We start from the raw sequence: 20,741 nt of genomic DNA, 5'->3' as shown, positions 1-20,741 counted from the left end.
AGTCATAACAGATAGCTTTTCATCAGCAGTGAAGACATCATCTCCTATTATCACACGCTACCTGTCAACGCCCTCTTTTCTTTTCATTGCTTTACTTGGAGAAGCCGCTAGCTGCATTTAACTGCACATATAATTCACTGTATTCTCAAAAACGTGAATCATCTCATCTTAAATGTATGCTGACTGATGGAATTATTCCATTAAAAGGCAGAATGAGTAGGATTTGTTGGTTTTAGTTTGTAAACACAACAGCCAAAGTTGGTCCCTTGGAAAATCCTTCTCTTTCCACCTTTAATGATCTGTTCATGCTAACAAACTTAACTTATCATTTTTTTAAAGGCCTTCAATCTCCCAGATAAAACAACACTTGTGTAAATACACATGACAAACAGATTACATTCCACATTGCAAGTTTAAGTGAACACGTCACAGAGTAAACAGCTCTGTACAAACGTCCGTGATGACGGATGCAAATCTGACCAACTTCCGCAATGTGACTCATTGAAACGATGTTTAACTAGAACCTGCCGCCTAACAGAGTGCTATTCAAATAATAAGAATTCAAATACAGATATTAAAACATGTGGCGCAATTCAAGACCATAAATGCCCTGCACTGTAAAACAAGTGACAACCAGCCACCCTGATCCGACTCAAGAAGACCAGAGTGTTAAAATTCCTCTTAAAAATGAAAAAAGACAAGGAGAAGATAGAAGAGAAAGTGAAAGGGGGCTGGTCTGAGAGGATTTGGGGCATAATATGACCTACTTTTTCATTCAAATGGTTATGTAATAGTGGGAGGGGAAACGTCTGACCCACAAATGGAGAGAAATACAGAGACCACTGACTAACATGTGGAAATGTGCAATGTACATTAAATACCAGTAGTGGGTCAATGCCAAGCTAATGAAGGAAGAGCCTGAGGCAAGACTAATGAGTCAGCAGCCTGCAAATACACTCTTCCTCATTCTCTCTCTATCCCCATTTCCTGTCCCACTTCAGAAGCACCTGGGGATTTTAAAGAAGTTTTTCCCGTCTTTTATGCTCCTCTCCGGCTCCAGACAGCTCAGTCGTTTTGTTATATTCAAATTATTGCTGAAGAGAACGTTATCAGCTTGTTTGACACCTGTTACAGAAATATGAGAGTGCACAAAGCGGCTCCTCTCAAGCTCTGATGGAGTCTCTGTCTTGCTTGAGGACACAACTACAACCTGAGCCATAGCCTTTTGAAAACTTTCTACTTTTCCAGCCATTATATTGCCTATGCATAATAATATAATCAAGCTTTGCAGAAGCAAACAGACACACTGGCTACATGTCCTGATACACTGTCTATTCTAGTTCCGAACAGCCAAATCCCCTGATATTTCCTGTTGGCTTTAGGACCATTCAGATCCAGGAGACGTGGTATGAACCAACTCTACTGTACTGTACCAACTAACTGAGTTGACTCAGAGCAGACAAAACTGCAGAGACAACATGCTGAGGACAGATTCATGTGCCAGCAGCAAGTCAAACATTATCACCAGCTGTGTGGCATGCAAACGGAGCTCTGACCTCTTCTCAGGCAGGATGTCTGCCTGGTGACTAAAGGTTTTCGGAGGCATCTAGCATGACAACATGTGTGAACTTGTGTCCTATAGTCTTACTGCTTCCAACATTCTTCCCTTTGACTCTTGATCAAGAGAGCTTTGACACTCTGCCCTCTCATGCAAGCTCATCTTTGTCACAGCATGACACTGCAACACACAAAGTATATTACCCTCTCCTGGCCTAGATCTGAAATCAGCTTGTTGCTGCTTATTACATAAACTGTCTGGCTCTCCCTCTCTCACACACACACACACGCGCACAGACACACACACATATATAGCCTTTAACTAACTGACAGCATGTGATGTACCTTGAGTCTCTACCCTCCTTAATTGTCTTAAATGACTTAAACTGCGTCACAGTCAGCTGTTGTAAGAAAACACAGTGAGACAGAAAAACAAAAGTGTAAGAGGAAGGAGTCACAAATGTTGATGCACTGAAGTCACTGGGCTTATGTTATGTCCTTATGATTTAACAGGAATGTTTACAGTTTGTTTTTCTGTGACTGTGTTCAGATTATTCTTGACGCGTGGTGAAATGATCTTATAATACGGGAAAGGCTGATGGAGAACAGTGTGATGATGTGGTAAGTTAGTTACCCTATAAACTGATCTGATTCATGTGCTTGGAGAACGCACACGCACGCACACCAACACACGCACACGCGCACTAAAAGGCCAATTAAATCCAGCTGTTTCCTATAAATCCTTCAAGCAGGCAGAGAATCCAAATTCAACACTTCGTTTACCTACACATACGCAGCTGATAGAAAAAACAGAGAGGAAGATGGGGAGAAAAAGAGAGAATCCAGGATCCACGTGGGCAGAGGTGGATTGTGGGGCAGGGAGATGCGCCAGGGCTTGCCAGTAAAAGTAGGCCAGTGCATCTGCCAGGCAGACAAAACATGGCGTCACTGTTTGAGGAAAAGGGGGCAGAGCCTAAAAGCTCAGCCTTAGAAGGCTGAACGTGTTTGTGTGTGCAGGTTCGTGTGTGCGTTCTAATTTCTCTCCACATTGAAGCATGGAATAATGTAGAGCAGCAGTTTGTTCTAAAGCCTGCTGATCCTCCATAATCCTCCCCACTGGTGCATCCTTGGGGCAGCCAGGATACAGTGGCTGAACTGGTGAATAGCACTGTAACTCTCTCACACGCACACATGGACACACATGCACACACACACACAGTACAGTACATTTCAGGCACCCATAGGCCTTCCTAGTGACTGGTAACAATAAGTTATGTTTATTGCCTGATAATTAAGCACAAATTTTCCCCCTTTCCAAACATATCCTATCTTGAATTCTTGCACACATGGAGAAATTGCTCTGTGGTTTCCCTACATCCCTCTTCCAATGTAAAGCCAGAGAAGTTTTTCTTTGGAGCCGCGAAGGCTTTGACATCCAAAATACAAAATAGGAAACACAGATTCAGAAATAAATCTGCACTGCAATCTGATGTTCTGCTGACCGCTGCGCATTTGGCTCATACTTTTTGTCCATCTGACCACTTTCCCTGTCCATTTACTGAAACTATTCTGGTCTTGGGTCTGGGCAGAAGAGATTGATACAGGCTAATCAACAATAACCCATTTATCCTTTTTTAACCAGCCAATGATTTACCAGCAATCAAGCGGTCAGTGCATCTTTACTATGCTTGGGCACAGTTTAATGCTCTGTAGCTGTTCACTTAGAATGCTAACAAATCAATAACTCAGCTTAGGTTTGAGAGTCAGTGGGGTCAAGGGAAAGATGTGAGGAAATGTATGCATATGTGTACCTGCAGCAGATACATTAGCCCCAGAGCTTAGCATTGCTGCTCTATTTGCTAATCTTCTTCTGTAGGAAGTGATCAAATGCACTGTAAGTGGTGAATGAGGTTGGAGTGGCGGGTGCATTTCCTTAAGTGCTCTAATGCCGTGTGCCATATAGGAGGGAGAGAGGCATAGTCCATATAGAGAATTATGAGCCCAGGCCTGTTCCTGTCACCACAATCTGGATCTGTATTGAGCACAGCAGAGCAAGAAGTCAGTCCTAACTGGTCCAAAACTCTAAAATGAATGCTTTTCTTTGTCAGACTTTCAGGCTTTGGAGTCAAAGCATCTAGGCCGATGTAAAAATTTTCAAATCGATTTGATACCGGACCCGATTCAGTGAATTAAGAGTTTGTTTGTGCAAATCCAAAGTAACTGTTGATTGTTGGAACGGCAGAGAGATGACTCAAGAATGTTTTGGTGCGTTATTTTTTTGCTTCTGTCCTGTTTGAATGAAGTGTGTTTTATGATGATAAAGCTACTTTGCTTTGGCGAGAGCGATACAACTGTTTCTGGTTAAACAAAACAGATCTTACTCTTTAATAAAAAGGTCACTCTCTGTAGGGATCCTTTCCATAATGTTGTCAGACACTTTGAATACTTTAAGCGGACGTATATTGATGGTGCGCAAATGCCCTGTAGGGATTACATTGAAGCCTGTTTCGTAGCTGACGGCTCCCATATGTCCGGGACATTGAAATTTTGCAGGACAAGATGGACCACATGGACCAGCACCAACTGGAAACTCTGCTCACACAACATCATTTTCACTGAAAATTAAATCTAAGTGAAGCTGATAAAAGCAAATAATTCAACACGGTATAGGACATGTGCATGTATGCAGATCTTTTCAAAGACATGTTTATGTTAAAATAACATACAAGTCGTACGTATCTTGTTGTATTGGTTTTCTCTCATATGGATATAATGTGCAAAAATGTATATTTGAATGGTTAGAACCTGTGTTTTAGTATGTTGCATGCAACATCACTGCACCCACACTGCAAAAAAACCCAAAAAGTTACTAAGCTAGATATGATCGCAATTTTTATGCGTACTCAATAAACCCATTTTGAGGTATGAGTATCGAAGAAACCAGTTGATCCAGATCTGTTGTGATCAGCAAGTTTTTAAAAGTTGACGTGTACCAAGATTCTTTGGTGTTTGAAGTAGCAAATTATTAAACTAAATCTGCATTTTTCAAAATTTAATGCACGCATATGCACAAACATCTACAATCAGATATTAAAAGAAATCATTATACTTTATATTAATTTAAATCATTAGTATTATTTAAATAATGTGTCTTACTGTCTTTACTTCAAACACAGAGCCTGTCTGAAATAACTGCTGATAGCAGCATACAAGGTTAAAACATAAATCCAACACCTACATCAACAGAATACATAAATAAAACTGGGTGATTATTATATGAGCTTGGTTTAATAAAACTCATGCAATGGAACAGCAAAGTGCCTCCAAACTGATGTCATGATTGTGTTCAAAGCGAACTTGATTAGTGGCTTTCTTATCATTCTTGTTAAGATGCCATGCTAGTAAACACAGTGGCACAGGCCCAGGAGTTCCTGGCAGAATGACTTCACTTCATCCTGTTTCTTCTTAAAGTCAGATGATCCCAATTTGATCAAACACTTGACTTCTTATATAATGGCAGGCCTAATACTCATATAATCCACACTGGTTTAGGCTATTTGTAAAGCCTGTTTGACTTTCTGGTCTAAAAGGATCTTTCTTTGACTACAGTGGCTGTGTGACGCACATAAATCCTTCAAAAATTTACACAGGAGCCTTTCTCTTGGATGTAGAGTGAATGAACAGACACACCTCTATTTGCAAGCAAACCTGTAGCACCAAGTAGGCCAAGTCACATGGCGGAAGAAAGACTGCTCCTCCTGTTGGGTTATGTTCACTTAACATGCCTGCAGCCCACTGACATTTAAGACATTTTGATCCAGAGACAAAACTTAACAGCTAGAAAACTGTGTGTTGGCCACTAAATAACTTATTTAAAACAGTTCAGATAATATAATTTAAACCTCTATTAACACAACAATAGCACCAAGTCAGGTACATGCATATGATCTATACTGTTAAATGAGAAGTGGCAGAGAGGCTCTGGGCACAGACACCCTGACTGTCTTGCAAATGCAAACAAGCCTAAGCCAAAGAAGTGTTGTGCTTGATCATTTTTTGGAGCAAATATATTTGCGTTCCCTCTACAACTGTTGGCATGCCAGCGTGTAGTGTTTCTGTTTCATGATAAAATGAGTGAAGACTTCGGAGAGCACTGAGAGCATTGTGTTTAAATTTACTGCATTAAGGATTTGCAGTTCAAATGCCTATGTTACTTGACTAAAAGACCAAAATCAATTGATCTCAGCAACATATATAACAATTTGAGAAAATTCACAGTACATTTTAATTTCGAAACATTTGACTAAAAAAAAATGAATCAAAATAAATTACTGGAGCAGGTGTTTGGAGTTTTTAGTGCACCTAGCTATACAAATATTATCATCGTATAGATATGAAAGACCTCAAACTAAATCTAACAGATACTGAGTTCTGTTACAACAACAGCATGATTTTCAGGGATAATTCATTCAGTTTATATTTCATATTTATATAAGTTACTGCCTGCATAACATTACATTTATCAGGAGTCAAATTAAACACATTCTCTAATGCCGAGTCAGACAAAAGCCCCGCAGTCACAGTATGACGGCAACAGTGAATCTGTGAAGCATTGCAGTTGCCCCAGTCAGACAGGGATCAAAGAGGCTTGGGAATGTGACATCAGGAGCATCGGCACAGGACAATGGGACTGAAGGACGCAGCCATGTGATATAATGTAATCTGATAGGAAAAGCCACTCGGCCAGTGTGGGTTTGCATGGGTGGGTGTGGATACAACAATACACATGCATTCTTAGTGCGTGTGCATCAGCAGGCACAGCAGGAGAACAAAAATTCATCAAACATTCACCTCGGTACACAGTGTACCAATCTGCTGCAGCACGGTCAAACATTTGCATTAACCAAACATACGCCGATGCAAACAGCAGCCTCATAATGAGCGAGGAAACGGCATGTTTTTAAAAAGAAGACACTGGAAACTGACATGAATACTGTGATACGTTTTCAACAAGACAATATACAGTGGGAACGACATATGTAGCACATCTGAAACAACAAGCCTACTCTAGATGAAGGGTCTCTTTGATCCTGATGTCCATTACAGATCTTATTATTTTGGCTTCTGAAATAAGATGATGGGATTTTGCACTCAGCCAGTGGCTTGAGGTAAGTAGATCTGATAGCATGGGTATGTCATCATATGAAAGCGCCTGTACTAGCTTTAGTACACAATGTTCTTTTGTGGCCCTGTGTGTCAGTGACGGACAGGCATTGCTCTATACATTGCCCAAGCCCAGACAGCTACATGGCACACATGTTACACACTTTTAGCATACAAGACTAAAGCATCAACAAAGACAAAGAGAGGAATAGACCACCACACACGGTACAAGCACAGCCCGTCAGTAGCTGCAAAAGGTAAACAGTAACGAGCAGAGCCAGAGAGGGGGAGGGGAAGAGAAGAAACGATAGCATTTTCAGGAGGGGAAAAATAGTGCCTTTCTCTGGGAGGGCAGGAAAAAGCAAAGCAACCCCTGATTTAATGATAAATGAAAAAACAAAACAAACAAAAGAAAAACAGAGTATAAACAGTATCCAGCTATCAAAACCGTCTTGAGATGCATAACAACAACTTCATGCCTAATTTAGGCTCATAGCATACAATTAAAAAACTGGTAAACTTGCACAGTATTGTATAACCGCAAAAAGACAAACAAAAAAAAAGTTAACCTAAAGGCTCAGCTGTGAAATCAACAAATACATCAACTCTCTTGCCTTGCCATACCATCTTCTCACACAGCTAAACACATGCAATAACATTGCATTACGTTAGTGTTCTGACCCAAGTCTCCACCTTTAAGGCCTAACAGTCTCCACCCTCAGTATACTGTTCACTAACACAGTTAACAGTGGTATTTTCATTCTGCCCACTGACAGAGCCTCAGGCCACTGGCCTGCATTCAACTCTCACTGCAGGCCAACCCACAGTATTCCCAGAAAAATATTATGTGAGCAACAAGATCCTGCAAAGACGTTCCTGCTGCCAGAAAATAAAGCAAAGAGTGTCATAATTGAGCCTTTAGAAAAATGGTAGTTAAGGGGCTCACCGCAGAAAAGTGCAGGCTTTCGAACATTTCACGCCACGCTCTTTTTATTGACAAGCATTTCAGAAGGCAATGCAAGTTTATGACACACACTTCACAGTACAAAATATGTTGATGTGCAAGGTTAACAAAAACAGCACACTTCCAATGAGCTTACTGAATTCTTTTCTGAGTAAAGGAAGTGAAAGACAAGCTGGACGCAAAGCTGACAGACAGACAACACTCAATCCTTTGTTACATCTGCTTTTTGTTTTAATCGAAAGGCAAAAAAAAACCCCTGACCTAATGGAGGGAAGCCAAGTGCCTCTGTTTTCTACTGTTCTCCAACTGTCTTCATTCAGACTTTATTCAATATGCTGTATTCAATTTTCTCTCAACCAATCAAATCTGTTTGCCACACAGTTTTTTTTTTTTTTTTTTTTTAAATAAATCACCCAACCTGTTAAGCGCTCACCTCAGATACCTTGGTGTGCCCATTTCACCTAACACTACCTCAGGTGTCGGTTCACTCTGACTTGCTCATATTACTCATATTACAACAAGTGCCAGCATAAACCATTAAAGGGATAGTTCGGGCTTTTTGAAGTGGTGTTGTTTGAAGTGCTCATCAATTTTCAGTGAACTACCTACAGTAGACGGCAGTCGGCACCTCCCTAGTTTGGACAAGCAGAGAGCAGCACCAGCACAGAAGCAGAGCAATGTGTTGCTGTAGACAGCACCTGAAAAAAGGCCCACCTAAAACAGTTTAAGTGTACGCTAAATTTTGAATAATTTCAGCATTTTACCTTGCTGTCAGGCAGCCCTTTCCTTTGGTATTAGTATTATTATTATTATTGGTATTTTCTCAACCGTAGAACTTCCGTATTCCTACACATACATGAAAACGGGTTGTACTTTCAGCAGTTTGTGGAAGAGACGACAAATACAAATTAATAATGAGTGATTACAACAGGAATACATTGCTTAGCTTCTGTGCCAGCACCTTCTACTTCACTAAATGGAGCATGCTGACTGCCATCTAATATAGGTAATACACTGATTATTGAGAAGTACCTGAACCATTCCTTTAATATACAGACAGCCATGCAGCTGGGAGACAGGAAGGCCAGGAGGCTAGAGAGCTCAATGTGTTCAGCAGTCTCCATGGCCAATGGGCAGGAACAATAGTGGGCTCTGGAGTGCCAGTCCAGCTCTGTCTCCTCACATAAAACTAGAGCTGCCAGCCCGCAGTGCTAAAACTCTGGCCTGTTACAACAACAACAGAGAGATGGACTCTCACTTACTGAGCCAGACCCAGTCTCTCACTCAGACAGAGTGAAGTAATCCTATCTAAATGATTTATACAACCCATTCAATAGATACTATAAAATAAATGTTGTTTTAGTTCCTAAAACAAAAAGTGATTCCTTCAAATTCCATATTTTGTCTGCCAATCAAAAAACATAAAGAAACTTTTAGGAAAGAAATTAGAAAAATTTTATATCACAAATAATATATAATAAAACAAGCAAGCCTGATACCAGCCTTCTCACTTGACAATTGATCAAATCATCAACTGTCTGTTGATTAAGTGATTGATTGACTGAGCTTTTCAGCCCTAAACTGTTTTTCAAATTGAATTCTGAAAATGCTGACAGAAACAAGAGCATTATCAGGTAGTCTTTGATTAAACTTGGACAAAAGACAAACAACTGTCTCCAAACAAGAGGCCTGGGCCTGGTTTGCTCGCTGAAGAAGGTGATACTGTAGTTTTTTTGACATGTAGATCAAATGTCATGTTTGTTCTGACAGATAACCTTGTAGGGGTTTTTTTGTTTTGCTTTAGAAACACACCCATGTCCTTTACTGTAGGTTCATCAATGCTTTAAATGCTTACATTTAAAAAAAGAAAGAAAAAAAAGAGTAGCTTAGATATCATTCATTTGAGGGTTGAGATATGCATCTTTGCTCGGAAAGTTCGTCAAGATAGGATGAGAAAACCAGCCAGACAACCGACAACCAGATAACCCCTTACTAACAACACTGCAACAACTGCACTCACACAGCCCACACACCCAGCAGGACAACACCAGCACAGAGCAGAGCTAAGAGGACCGAAAAAATGAACACGTGTATGGACACACACCATGTAAATCACAGCAGCCATACAGTATTACAAGACCATTAAAGTTACAACAAGGGATGCTGGACAAAATGAATAGCCAGGAGGCGATGAGATTCAGGAAGAGACGAAAGCAAGCAACAATGTTGTGGCCCAAGGCTTGCTTTGTTACCTTCCATTTTACCTTCGAGTTCCGCCCCCCCCCCCTCCCCTCTTGTGGCTGGGATAGCCAAAAACACACACAGAGCCTCCTCTGTTTCTCCGTCATTTACTCTCAGTGCCCTGTACAGGTGCTGGTGAGGGTCTACTTTTGGGAAATACAAGCGGTGCTATCAGTGACAACAGGGACCCAGGCCGCTGATGCACATGGGCAGCACAAGGAGGATCTACTTATGCAACACACTGCCTCAAAAAGGGAACTTTTACAATGTGGGCAGAACGCATAGTTCTTTTAACAAGGGGGTCCTCTAGGCTTCCTTCTTTGCATAAAAAGGCTCATGTTGCATTTGAGCAAGTTACAGAGGAGACCATTCAGACAGGGGAGCACAGTCAAGAAATATTTTTAAGCCTTTACTTATCAACATCAACACTTCATAGTGTGTGTGTGGTGAAGGGGAATTTACCTGATGCTATATTTAATCAAGTGCTAAATGACTATGAACTTTGTTTTGGGGGGGTTATAGCAAGGATATTTATGATATTTGTGCTGGAAAGCACAGGTTCACACACAAGACTGCTAAAGTACTGAGTTGTGAAACTCATCTGGCAATAGAGAGCAAGTGAAAGTTTATATAGACCATCTCACCCTATATATGATATAGGAGAGAAAACAGGTTGGACAAGCAGAGCCCTGTGGTGTCCTCTTACTGGTCTGGTGTCAAAACATAGAGCACAAACATTAAAACACCTCCTTAGGTATAATTAACAGAAGGAAAGTACTCTAAAGCAATCAAAGGCATTTAATTACATAAAAGACAAATCAACAGCACAAGCATTAAAGTATGCAATAATCAGGTGAGTCAGCAGATTCAACAGCACTGGGTGAACAACTTTATTTTATCTGCATATGCTCAGAGAATCATAATGCTTTGCCAGTTTTGTTATGCTATGGATGACTGGAGAGTGTCTGTACGCTAATAGAATATAAAATCCCCAGTTGGTCAATTGACTGCAGAATTATCTCTCGAGCGCTAATCACATTACATAACAATAATCTTCAAAAGGCTGTGAAACTAATAAGCCTATGACACAGGGACGAAATGAGATGATGACAAACCTATCAACAATTTCTCTTGTACATGTTCCTGTACAAACGCTATGAGCCAATTGTTTATTTTGGCTCTCCACAAGTTTTACGGAATATAATTAGCAGAGAGATGCTAGCCCTTTGAGAGAAAGTCCAACAACATCTATCAGCATCTATCGGTTCGTAACCTGTAATGAGAGTTCGGTCACTGAGGAGAGCTGACACACCGCACTCAGACGACAACTAAGCACTAAAGTCAAAATCTAAATGGGGAGAAATTATGTGCGTGGTAAACTATCATTACGGACAATCAACCTGGCTGGAAATAGGCACCGTCACGCAAAACACTCTCAAGTTTACATGCAAACTTTTCCAGCGATGCTGATGTCGACAGCCTGAGCTAGCATACTGTAAGATCCCTGCTGTTGACGAAGTGAGTGAAGGGGCAGCAAGACCCAAACAAAATACACTCTGCTGTGCTTTACTGAGCACTGCAGCATAGAGATGTCTTGCTGTGATGATACAGCAGTCTAAACGCAATGTACAGAGACTTCCCATAACAAAAAAAAAAGGTATCTGAACCGGAAACATTAGCGCTGAGCATTTCAAGCAGCACAGGGCTTTACAATAACAGCAGGTGAATCAAGATGACAGTCTTCTGCCACCAGCCTTCTAATACAGAGCCCCTTTCTGCTTAAAATTACTGCTGCCTTGGAAACCTTTGGATTACTGCAAGAGCTGCATTCCCTATTCCTCTGTTCCCAGTGGGACGTGTGAGAGTTGGCATGGAGGAGTGAGAGGCCGACAACAGCACACTAAGAAGAGCTTGCATTAGTGATGAGGTCTTTGCTTGTGGTTGCATGGTCATTAGTTAGTTTGTGGGAAAGTGAAAAAGTGCACCAAGGTTTTAAGCAAGCAAACACCTGAATTGCAAGGCTGCAATCGTTCTTGAATTAAATCAATAACTCAATATTTTCTTGGGCCTTTCTTAATTTTAGATGGCTAACTATGAACATGTTGATCCATCGGTCTGTATCCCTGCTATAAAGATGAAAAAGTACTAACAAAATCTTATCTGAGCAACACCTGAACTATTCTGAAATAATCTTATCTGTGAGAATGTGATCATTCTTCAGAAAAAAAGGGACAAGGGTTACAAACAGAGATGATATGTGGATTTATCATGACTGAGACTGGAATTTTTCTTTTCTGTTTGACCAAATATAAAGACCTATTTTATAACAGTCTGCATGTCTTTTGCAGAGCAAGAGCACTAGAAGGTTCTTCACCAGATTGTGTACTGGAAACAGTTTTACTTATTGATGAGGGAATTACATAAGCCTCACGCTTGTTATGCTCAATAAAACACGAGCAATCAAATCTCCTTTAATACTAGGAGGAAACACAGAGAAGTGAAAAAAACTGCACATTTTAGACTAAAATGATTAAAGACCTCTAGTATCAATTAAATGAATTTGATCATTATACTATGTGTTACAACTCTTGGCTCCATACTGGCAACACAGGTATCAGGGTATCATTTGATGTAAACATTATAATCAAAGAAGTGACTAATAATCCACCCAAAGTGTCTTGGATTTATTTTCTTTAATCAACTACTTTGAGTAAATTGATTCAGTCTCACAAAGAAACACACACCAAATGCTTTGCTGCTCCTGAGTCACCAACCTGGATAAAGACATGTTATCTGGCCTGCTAATCCCATTTCACAAACCCTGCGTATCGTTACCTGCACCATGTCTCTGAGATTAAACAAATTAATCTATCAGATATCAGATGCATTTACTTTGGAGGGGAAGTACACACACCATGCTTTATAGTGCAACTTGTAAACATTGTTGAATACAATAACAGATCTGTTACATCCGTACGAGTACATCGATGTTTCAGTTATACTTTCACACTGCATTTCCAACTTCACACAGACTGTAAACTCCAGCACTTCAGAGGTTTGCAGTGTACTGTGATGTGTATACAGTTGGTTAATGGACAGTTACTTTTTGACCCCTACTTCTTAGTATTTTAGTGATTTATGAATTAAGATAACAATGCCAACATTTTTGCCAAAATGTAGAGAAATATTTGATTTTCTTTATTTCATATGATTTTGGGTACTTTCGAGATAGATAATTCGATTAACTGATAAAGAAAGGAATGGTGATATACTGATTAATAGAAGCTCCACGTTACAGGTAGAGAAAATCACACAACATAAATCTTGAAGAGAGAAGACACACAGCTTGTCACTGTCACTTTCTGTATTTCTTGGTCAAGATTAAAATAACCAGCCATCTGGTTTGCTATCATAGCCAATAGTTTAGGTTAGCTAGCTATGCTGCTATTCAACAGCTGGCTAGCGAACCAACTCAATCACTAAAACCATTGAAACAACAAACTTTATCAACAATGTATGTCTCCAACAGGCAAAGCCATGGCCAAGCTCGTCTTTTGGGTTACAGATCAATTAAACATCACACCACACTGTAACGTTACGTTAACAGTTAGCTGATAATGTTAGCTGTGTAGGTGGACTCATGACTGAACATTGATGACTGACGAATATTATGCGGCAGAAGACATTAAGCAAATCAACGTGACTGACAATCTAACTCATCATTACACCTATTGTTACCATAGCTATTTAACATGTCATTAATAACGTGAATGGAACGGGCAACGCTTACCAGCACAGGAGAGCTACAATGAGGCACACCAACAAAACGCGCAGCCTCTTCATTATCTTCCCGCGGGGACCAACATCCTCGCTCTTTGGGTTTTTTCTGATCTCTCACGGCTACACAATACACCGAAGGCAAGCTTTTTGTTGGCTGAGAGCCTGTGTTAATAACAAATGAACAAACGACTGTCTTCTGTGCCTAAAACCTACACTGGAGGTGTGCTAATTGTCATTGTGCGGACAGCCTGTCCACTTCTTTTTCAGCTTTAGCAACCACTGCTGATGACGGGTAGCTGACTCTCGGTAAGTTCAACCCCTGCTCACGTCTGACCAATTAAATCCGACCACTGGATTTGTTGACCAATCATAGGACACGTGGCAACACCGGTATTGGTAATACCCGCCCCCTGACTTGACGGGTATTTGGCGATGGTGGAGCGGGACGCGTCACCTATTTTCTTAATCAGCAAATCACTAAAGTACGCAATATTTTAAAGTAATTGCACAATGGTCTGATGTCAAACATTTCACTATAAATGACTAATGTTGACACCTGTGTTTGTAAAGGCAACTATGTGTAATGGCAGATCACTTGATGAGATGGGTGGTGAGTGGTTGAGGGAGTGTGGACACGGTGTACTTTTGTCTTTTGTCGTAAAACACCTTCATAAAGAATACAAATATGTTAAAAAAAACTGAAAACATATTTCAAAAACAGACAATCGTTATTAAATATTAATGCGTAATGCGGCTTTTTTAGTCTATCTGTATCATAAATTCTGTGATTTCATCTGGTTTCATTTAATAGGGCAGGAACTTGGTGTAGTGATTCCAGTGGTCATTGAAATCAAAGTGTGATTAAACTGCCCCTAATTTTGATGTAATATTGCTATGATAATAATATATTTAAAATCTGTTGAGTCTGAAGAATATACAAATATTGCCCCATTGCCCCATATTGTCCCAAAAACACGTCTTTATATATGTATGCATTGTCAACTATGTCTTCCTTCTTTAAGTCTATAACTTGTATTAGTCAATTACTCTTTTGTTTTTAAAATTAAGATTTATTTTTTTTAATGCACTCTATGGTTCCCTCTGTTCACGCCAGTGGAACAAAACAACTACATATCCCAGAATGCAATCCGAGAAGAGCCCTAAAAGTGTGCCTTTACTTTTTTTATCTTATTTAATATATGTCGACTACGATATATATAATACGATACAAAAAATATCTACATTAGAGATAATTAAAATAGAATAGCGAATTTATTCGACATTGTTTGAAGCAATAAATAAAAATGTGGCGTTGTTTTAAACCGGCGAGGTCCTGAACTGTCGACAGCCTCTGAAGAACATTTCAACAGAAGTGAAGTTTGAGCGAACACTGTTAGCCATCGCGTCGCTTACTCACTAGTACAGTAGCTAGCTACTGTAACACCATTTGGGCTCTTTTGGGACTTTTAAGCGCGCAGGCTTGGCTATGGAGGCAGCCCGGGTACTTTTGTGTGTCCTCTCCGTGTTCGCCGCTCTCGTCTCGGAGAGGTTTGTGGTGCTGGCTGCCTTCTCCCAGTCTTTGGACAGCGACTTCACATTCACTCTGCCCGCCGGTCGCAAGGAATGTTTCTACCAGACCATGAAGAAAGATGCCTCTCTGGAGATTGAATATCAGGTCATAAATACTCTCATGACTGGGATAATCTTGAATGAAATTGTAACGTTAGCCAAGCAAACCCAAACTAGATATCTCTATCTGCAGTGTGCCAAATCAATGATAACGCCTACGTTAAACGACAGTCAACATTTACACAACATTAACATTACACTTGTCAAACCTGTTGATAATTTCTTGTATTGTTACTGTTCACGTCTTCTTTATGTTGTGGTTCTAATTTACAGATAACGTCCATGCAAACCACAAACAAAGCACACTGATAAATTGCTGTGTAAATCAAATGATCTATATCTATACAAATTAGCAGCGGGTTATGTGGCCCACGTCTCGTTTGTCATGTTGTTGAGAACCTGTTATGCCGGGTGTCTGTGCATCTACAGGTGTACTTTCTGGTGTGTCTATAAGATGGGAGAAATCAGAGAGTTTCGTAGTTGTTATTGCCTGTCGGAGACATCTTAAGCATGTAATATGTCCGTTGTTGTGTCTACCATGAAGGACAATGTGACCAGGCTTATCACAGTCGAGAATGAGGGAGACCTTGCGAGGAGAAACTACCTCTCCTAACATTTTATGCACGAAATAAGAGAGAGAACAGAACAGAACAAAGTCTGCTACAGTCTCTGGAGAAAATACCTGCAAAAACAAACTTGCAATATTGTTTTAATATCTCTCCATTTTCTAATATTTTCTCTGCCCCCCTTTCATTTCTCATGTCTGACTGTCCTCAACTGTCCACAGGTATTAGATGGTGCAGGTCTCGATGTAGACTTCTTCATCTCCTCTCCTTCAGGCAAAGTGCTGTTCAGTGACTACCGCAAGTCAGACGGAGTGCACACGTAGGTTACGTAGGTGATCTGGAGGACATACCTTACCGACACAGACACACCTTTAAGCTCTTACTGCCTCTGCTTTCCCTCCAGTGTCGAAACTGACGACGGAGACTACATGTTCTGCTTTGACAACACGTTCAGTGCCGTCTCCGAGAAGGTCATCTTCTTTGAGTTGATCCTGGACAACATGGACGCAGATGAAGATCCAGACGACTGGAAGGAGTATGTCCATGGAACAGACATGTTGGACATGAAGTTGGAAGACCTTATGGTGAGAATGCCACCAGTCTGAGATGGACCACAGCTTTTTGTTATTCAGAAAAGATGAAATTTGCATGCAACACATTCCAGAGTTCTTGTATAATAGCTTTGTTTCTGTGGGAACTTTTGAGCATGAACGGAACTAGTGAGGAGCTAAATCTTATTGAAAGTGTACTTGTTTTATTTTCAGAGTGTTTCAGACTTTGCCTGTCTCTTGTCTCCTTTGAGATATTGTCACTGTGCCACCTATGCTCACAGGATGACATGGGGGGTTCAAAGTGACCCAGCGGGCTGCCAGTAATGTAGCATGTGATCCACCACATGAAGCGTTTTTCCGTAGAAGGGTAGGTGGTGGCACAGAGCCATGCCATGCAGCCAAACCATGCTTGCATGGTGTTTTTTCCAAAGCAAAGCAGGGTCAATTAGTTTACCTTGATGACATGATGGAGGTTTGCTAGTCACAAACCACAGTAAGAGCCTGTTACCTCCACCACTTGTCAATTCACAGTGGCTGCCTCTGTTTTGTACTATTCCTCCCTGGTATAATTTAAAAATGATCTGCTCACCAGCAAGAGCAGAGTCTGGTTGATTAGACCTATCTTTCTTGAAGAATAGCACTACTAGTGCAGTTCCACTAACTTTGTGACAAACACATTTAATCTCCTATACCTTTTTTATAATGAAAACATCCTGCTGATTCACCACTGAAAAGCCTTGAATGTGAAGCAGAAAAAGCAGGAAATTTGTATCAGCAGTGACTTAATATGGCTCCTATCTGGCCATCGGTAAACTGTACAGTAAGGGTCATATGTGTATGTATGTAGAAGCTACAAAAATACTGTGAGCTGAACATGGAGAGACTGTAAAGAGCTTTTCCTCCAGTCGCCAACGCAGGTACGCACAAGTTTAGCCGCTAAGGACACAGCTAAGGGGAGGTGGTCGGTTCTGTTGGACAACGGCGTCATAGCTCTTTGCAGCTATTCCATGCTGTGACTCGCATGGACCGATCTGGGTCCATGGAAAAACCCTAATACAGACAAAGGAGAGTGTCACAAGAATAGACAATGTCATGAACTCTTACCTATTGGCTGAGGGCAGCCAATTGCTTCAGCTTGCACCACGGTGGCCTGCACTGCCTCGCCACCAGAAACGGCCTTAATTTGTGCCAGAAGTCACATATGCCTCACTTAAAGGCGGAAATGTATCTTCCAGCTGTGTAGGAAGTTGTTCTCTCATGGAAGAAGGAACTCACTTGATTGAGCTGCTTTGTTTGCAGACTCAAAACTGCCCCTAGAGATCTAAATCAGAATTTGATCTCGCCGGTTTGTAATTTTGTGCACATAGTTTAGTGTCAAAAGGATCAATGTAGCTTAAAGTTCGTATAACTATTGTTTTCTCAAACTCTGTCAATCTGACCTGTGTCTCTCGTCTCCTTCAGGACACCATCAACAACGTGAAGGGTCGCCTAGGAAAAAGTGTGCAGATCCAGACAGTACTGCGGGCGTTCGAGGCTCGCGACAGAAACCTGCAGGAAAGTAACTTTGACAGGGTGAACTTTTGGTCTGTGGTAAATCTCATTGTTATGATGTTGGTGTCGGCGGTTCAGGTTTACCTCGTCCGCTCGCTGTTTGAAGATAAAAGGAAAATTCATACATAACACTACCCCAAATGGAGGGACGCACAAAGAGAACGGATTTGTCCACAGATACCTTCAGGATTTTTTTTTCACCAGATCTCCTGGGTTGTGACTTTTAACACATGGTGTCATCTACACATACACATCTGCACGCACACATATGCAAACAGACAGACATTTTGACATTTTTAAAAACAAGTCAGCACTGGTTTCCTCTTCAGTCCACTGGAGTTTGTGGGACATCAGGAGTCCCCAGTTTGGAACAGGAACTTATAACTGTCAGCCTCTCTACTTTGCAAACTCAGTCTCTTTGCTACAGTTTAAAAAAAAAATCTTTGTCTCTCTTTAAAACTTGTATTTTGTTTTCTTGTCCTCCTTAGCTGGTGTAAGCCTCCACAGAAAGTGACATAACCAGCACGTTTATGATGTGACTATTTTTCTAACTGAGCCTAAAGGTACCAGGCCAGCCGCCCATTGCAAAAAAGTCCACTTTCCTTTGGACATGTTTTTATTTGAGCTAAGCTAGATGAAGAAATGGTATGGTGTCTGAAGAATTTACTTCTGCCAAACAGGAGTGGGAAGTGCAACCAGTCTGTCAGAGGTCCTTGCCCACAAAAATCTTCCCCTCCTTTGTGTGTTACTGAGATGCCTTAGTGGTTTGTATTTAGCCGCCAGCCTTGTGCCAGCTTGTGAGGCCTTTGAATATTTCTCCCCTTGCCTTGGACTTTTATGTTATTCATAGAAATTCAGTTCTCCCTCTCATGCCAATACTAAAAAGTTAGGTGTTTTTCTTGGGCCATGCTGCTACTGCTGCTCTTTGGCACCAAGAGGAGGGTGGAGTCTGAGAATAGGAAACAGGCCATCTCCCAATCACTTAATGACTGCTACCCTACTCCCCTCTGCCATGACTTGTGGGCCTGTAGCCTAAATGTCAGCCAGCTCTGTCTCACGGCTGCTGGCGGGCGGGTGAGTGTCTGCTTACAGCCACCTACTGCGTGAAGATGTTGAGCCCACCTGTCTCTGTGGTGACAGAAGTCTATTCCTGTCGTACCGACACCTGGAAGGTCATTACCACTACTACATGGGTGCACTGTTCAGTTTAATATGCACGAGCCATTCGTTGCCTTATATGTCAGCAGTCTTCTTAAATGCTCCCATCTGTGTATTTGGTCTGATATTCATACTTTATTAGCCATCATTACAATCTAAAGTCTGATCATTGCACTGCCTCTGGTGCCACAGAACAACTTATGTTTTGTCTTCATCCTCTGAGAGCATAATTTGACATTATGGGCCCCAAAGTTTTTTTTTTTGTTTGTTTGTTTTAGGATTATCGGGGGCCCACTACTTGCCCTGATAGGTGAGTGAAGGAGTGCTGCTCAGGAGGTTTTTGACTCACTGGTTGCTTGTATAGTATTAAGACACTGCCATGGCTCATGACTATGGTTGCCAAGAGAACTGCTTTTATTATTATTACTTATTACTTGGTCGCTCACTACACGAACAGGAAGCTCCGTGTTGTCTGAATTTGCCCTCTGCTGTAAGATAAAGATCATTCAGTGAATTCATGCCTTCAGAATCTAACAGCCTTATGTTGGAAGTGCTGTAAAACAAAACTTTAAGGGGTCTGCTTTGTTTGTTTTAAAATGATACAGTTTTGCCATACAGTATGTTTTTATGTGTTGTGGGTCCCTGCAGTAACAATCGGGATGGTTGTAAGAAACGGCCATCCACTGTCTCAGTTTACGTGCTTGTCTCCATCCTTAATTCCTCTGCCTACCTGATGTCCCTTTGTGTCCAAAGTTTAATTAACGTACCGTATGTTGAGATTCTGTCTTGTCAGTGATGGATGAGTAATATGAACTTGCAGTTAAAACCAGTTTGATATATTTTAAAGTACTTCAAAGTTCTATAAAAATAAAGGATTATAAATATTTTAAAGGTATTTCAAAGTAACTGAGTTGGAGATCGTTAAAGGGTGAAAATGTAGGATTTTCCTATAAAACAATGTATCAATTCATGCAAAAATAATCCCTCTCAATCATCACGTATGACCCGCTAGAAGTGTGTGACGGAGACCCTGCCCGCCGCCTGTATTTTCTTACTTTACTGTGTTCGGAGGGGTTCCGGACATCCACCTTTGGGCAGTGGGTGTGTGGCCCCCCAGCCAATAACAGCACAGGGTTGTGTTGTGTTTACAAACTGCAACTGACAAATCCTACTCATTCTGACTATAAAGTTTCTGAGTGAGGAGCGACACTGTCTTTGAAAAAGAGTTTTTACTACCCTGATGGAGCAGTGGGGGAAGAGGGGAAGTGATGTTATAAGATATTTATTCAACTAATGTTCTGTAGTTGTAAATGTGTATAAATTAAACAACCCTAATTTTTTCTGACCTCTGTGTTTTGTTGTGTTCCTATTGAGCAAAAAAAAAATGGGGGGGGGGGTTGTTTTTTGTAAACAACCTGAATTATGTTACTCTGTTTGGAGAGGGTGTATAAAACAGCTATGTAGACACCTGTAGGAAAGCTAGGGCCTCTTCAAGCATGCAGCAGCACAGATCTGATGATTAAACACTCCTTTAGTGCAGAATTGAGACTCCTGTTAAGTACAGTGAACGCAGCTAAGGAG

The 20,741-nt window shown here is 40.9% G+C and overlaps 2 protein-coding genes across 4 annotated transcripts in view; one reads left to right on the top strand and one right to left on the bottom strand.

The window, feature by feature from the left end:
* The window catches only part of suco (SUN domain containing ossification factor), a 40,668-nt gene extending 26,702 nt beyond the window's left edge, over nucleotides 1–13,966 (bottom strand). For all 3 annotated transcript variants that reach the window (XM_041934861.1, XM_041934862.1, XM_041934863.1), the window contains exon 1: nucleotides 13,716–13,966. In XM_041934861.1, the coding sequence (XP_041790795.1) occupies nucleotides 13,716–13,768 (53 nt within the window). In that variant the 5' untranslated portion in view covers nucleotides 13,769–13,966. The remainder of the gene's footprint in view (nucleotides 1–13,715) is intronic.
* A 1,118-nt stretch (nucleotides 13,967–15,084) lies between these two features.
* tmed5 (transmembrane p24 trafficking protein 5) lies at nucleotides 15,085–20,486 on the top strand. Its single transcript, XM_041935468.1, has 4 exons — nucleotides 15,085–15,380; nucleotides 16,122–16,219; nucleotides 16,304–16,484; nucleotides 17,913–20,486. The coding sequence occupies exons 1-4, from the start codon at nucleotides 15,192–15,194 to the stop codon at nucleotides 18,129–18,131; spliced, it is 687 nt and encodes a 228-aa protein (XP_041791402.1). The 5' UTR covers nucleotides 15,085–15,191; the 3' UTR covers nucleotides 18,132–20,486.
* Nucleotides 20,487–20,741: the final 255 nt, after the last annotated feature.

Source organism: Chelmon rostratus, chromosome 4, assembly GCF_017976325.1.
Source record: "Chelmon rostratus isolate fCheRos1 chromosome 4, fCheRos1.pri, whole genome shotgun sequence".
NCBI classification, from domain to species: Eukaryota; Metazoa; Chordata; class Actinopteri; order Chaetodontiformes; family Chaetodontidae; genus Chelmon; species Chelmon rostratus.
Note: the sequence above shows the minus strand (reverse complement) of the source record. Positions and strands in the feature narration are given on the sequence as shown.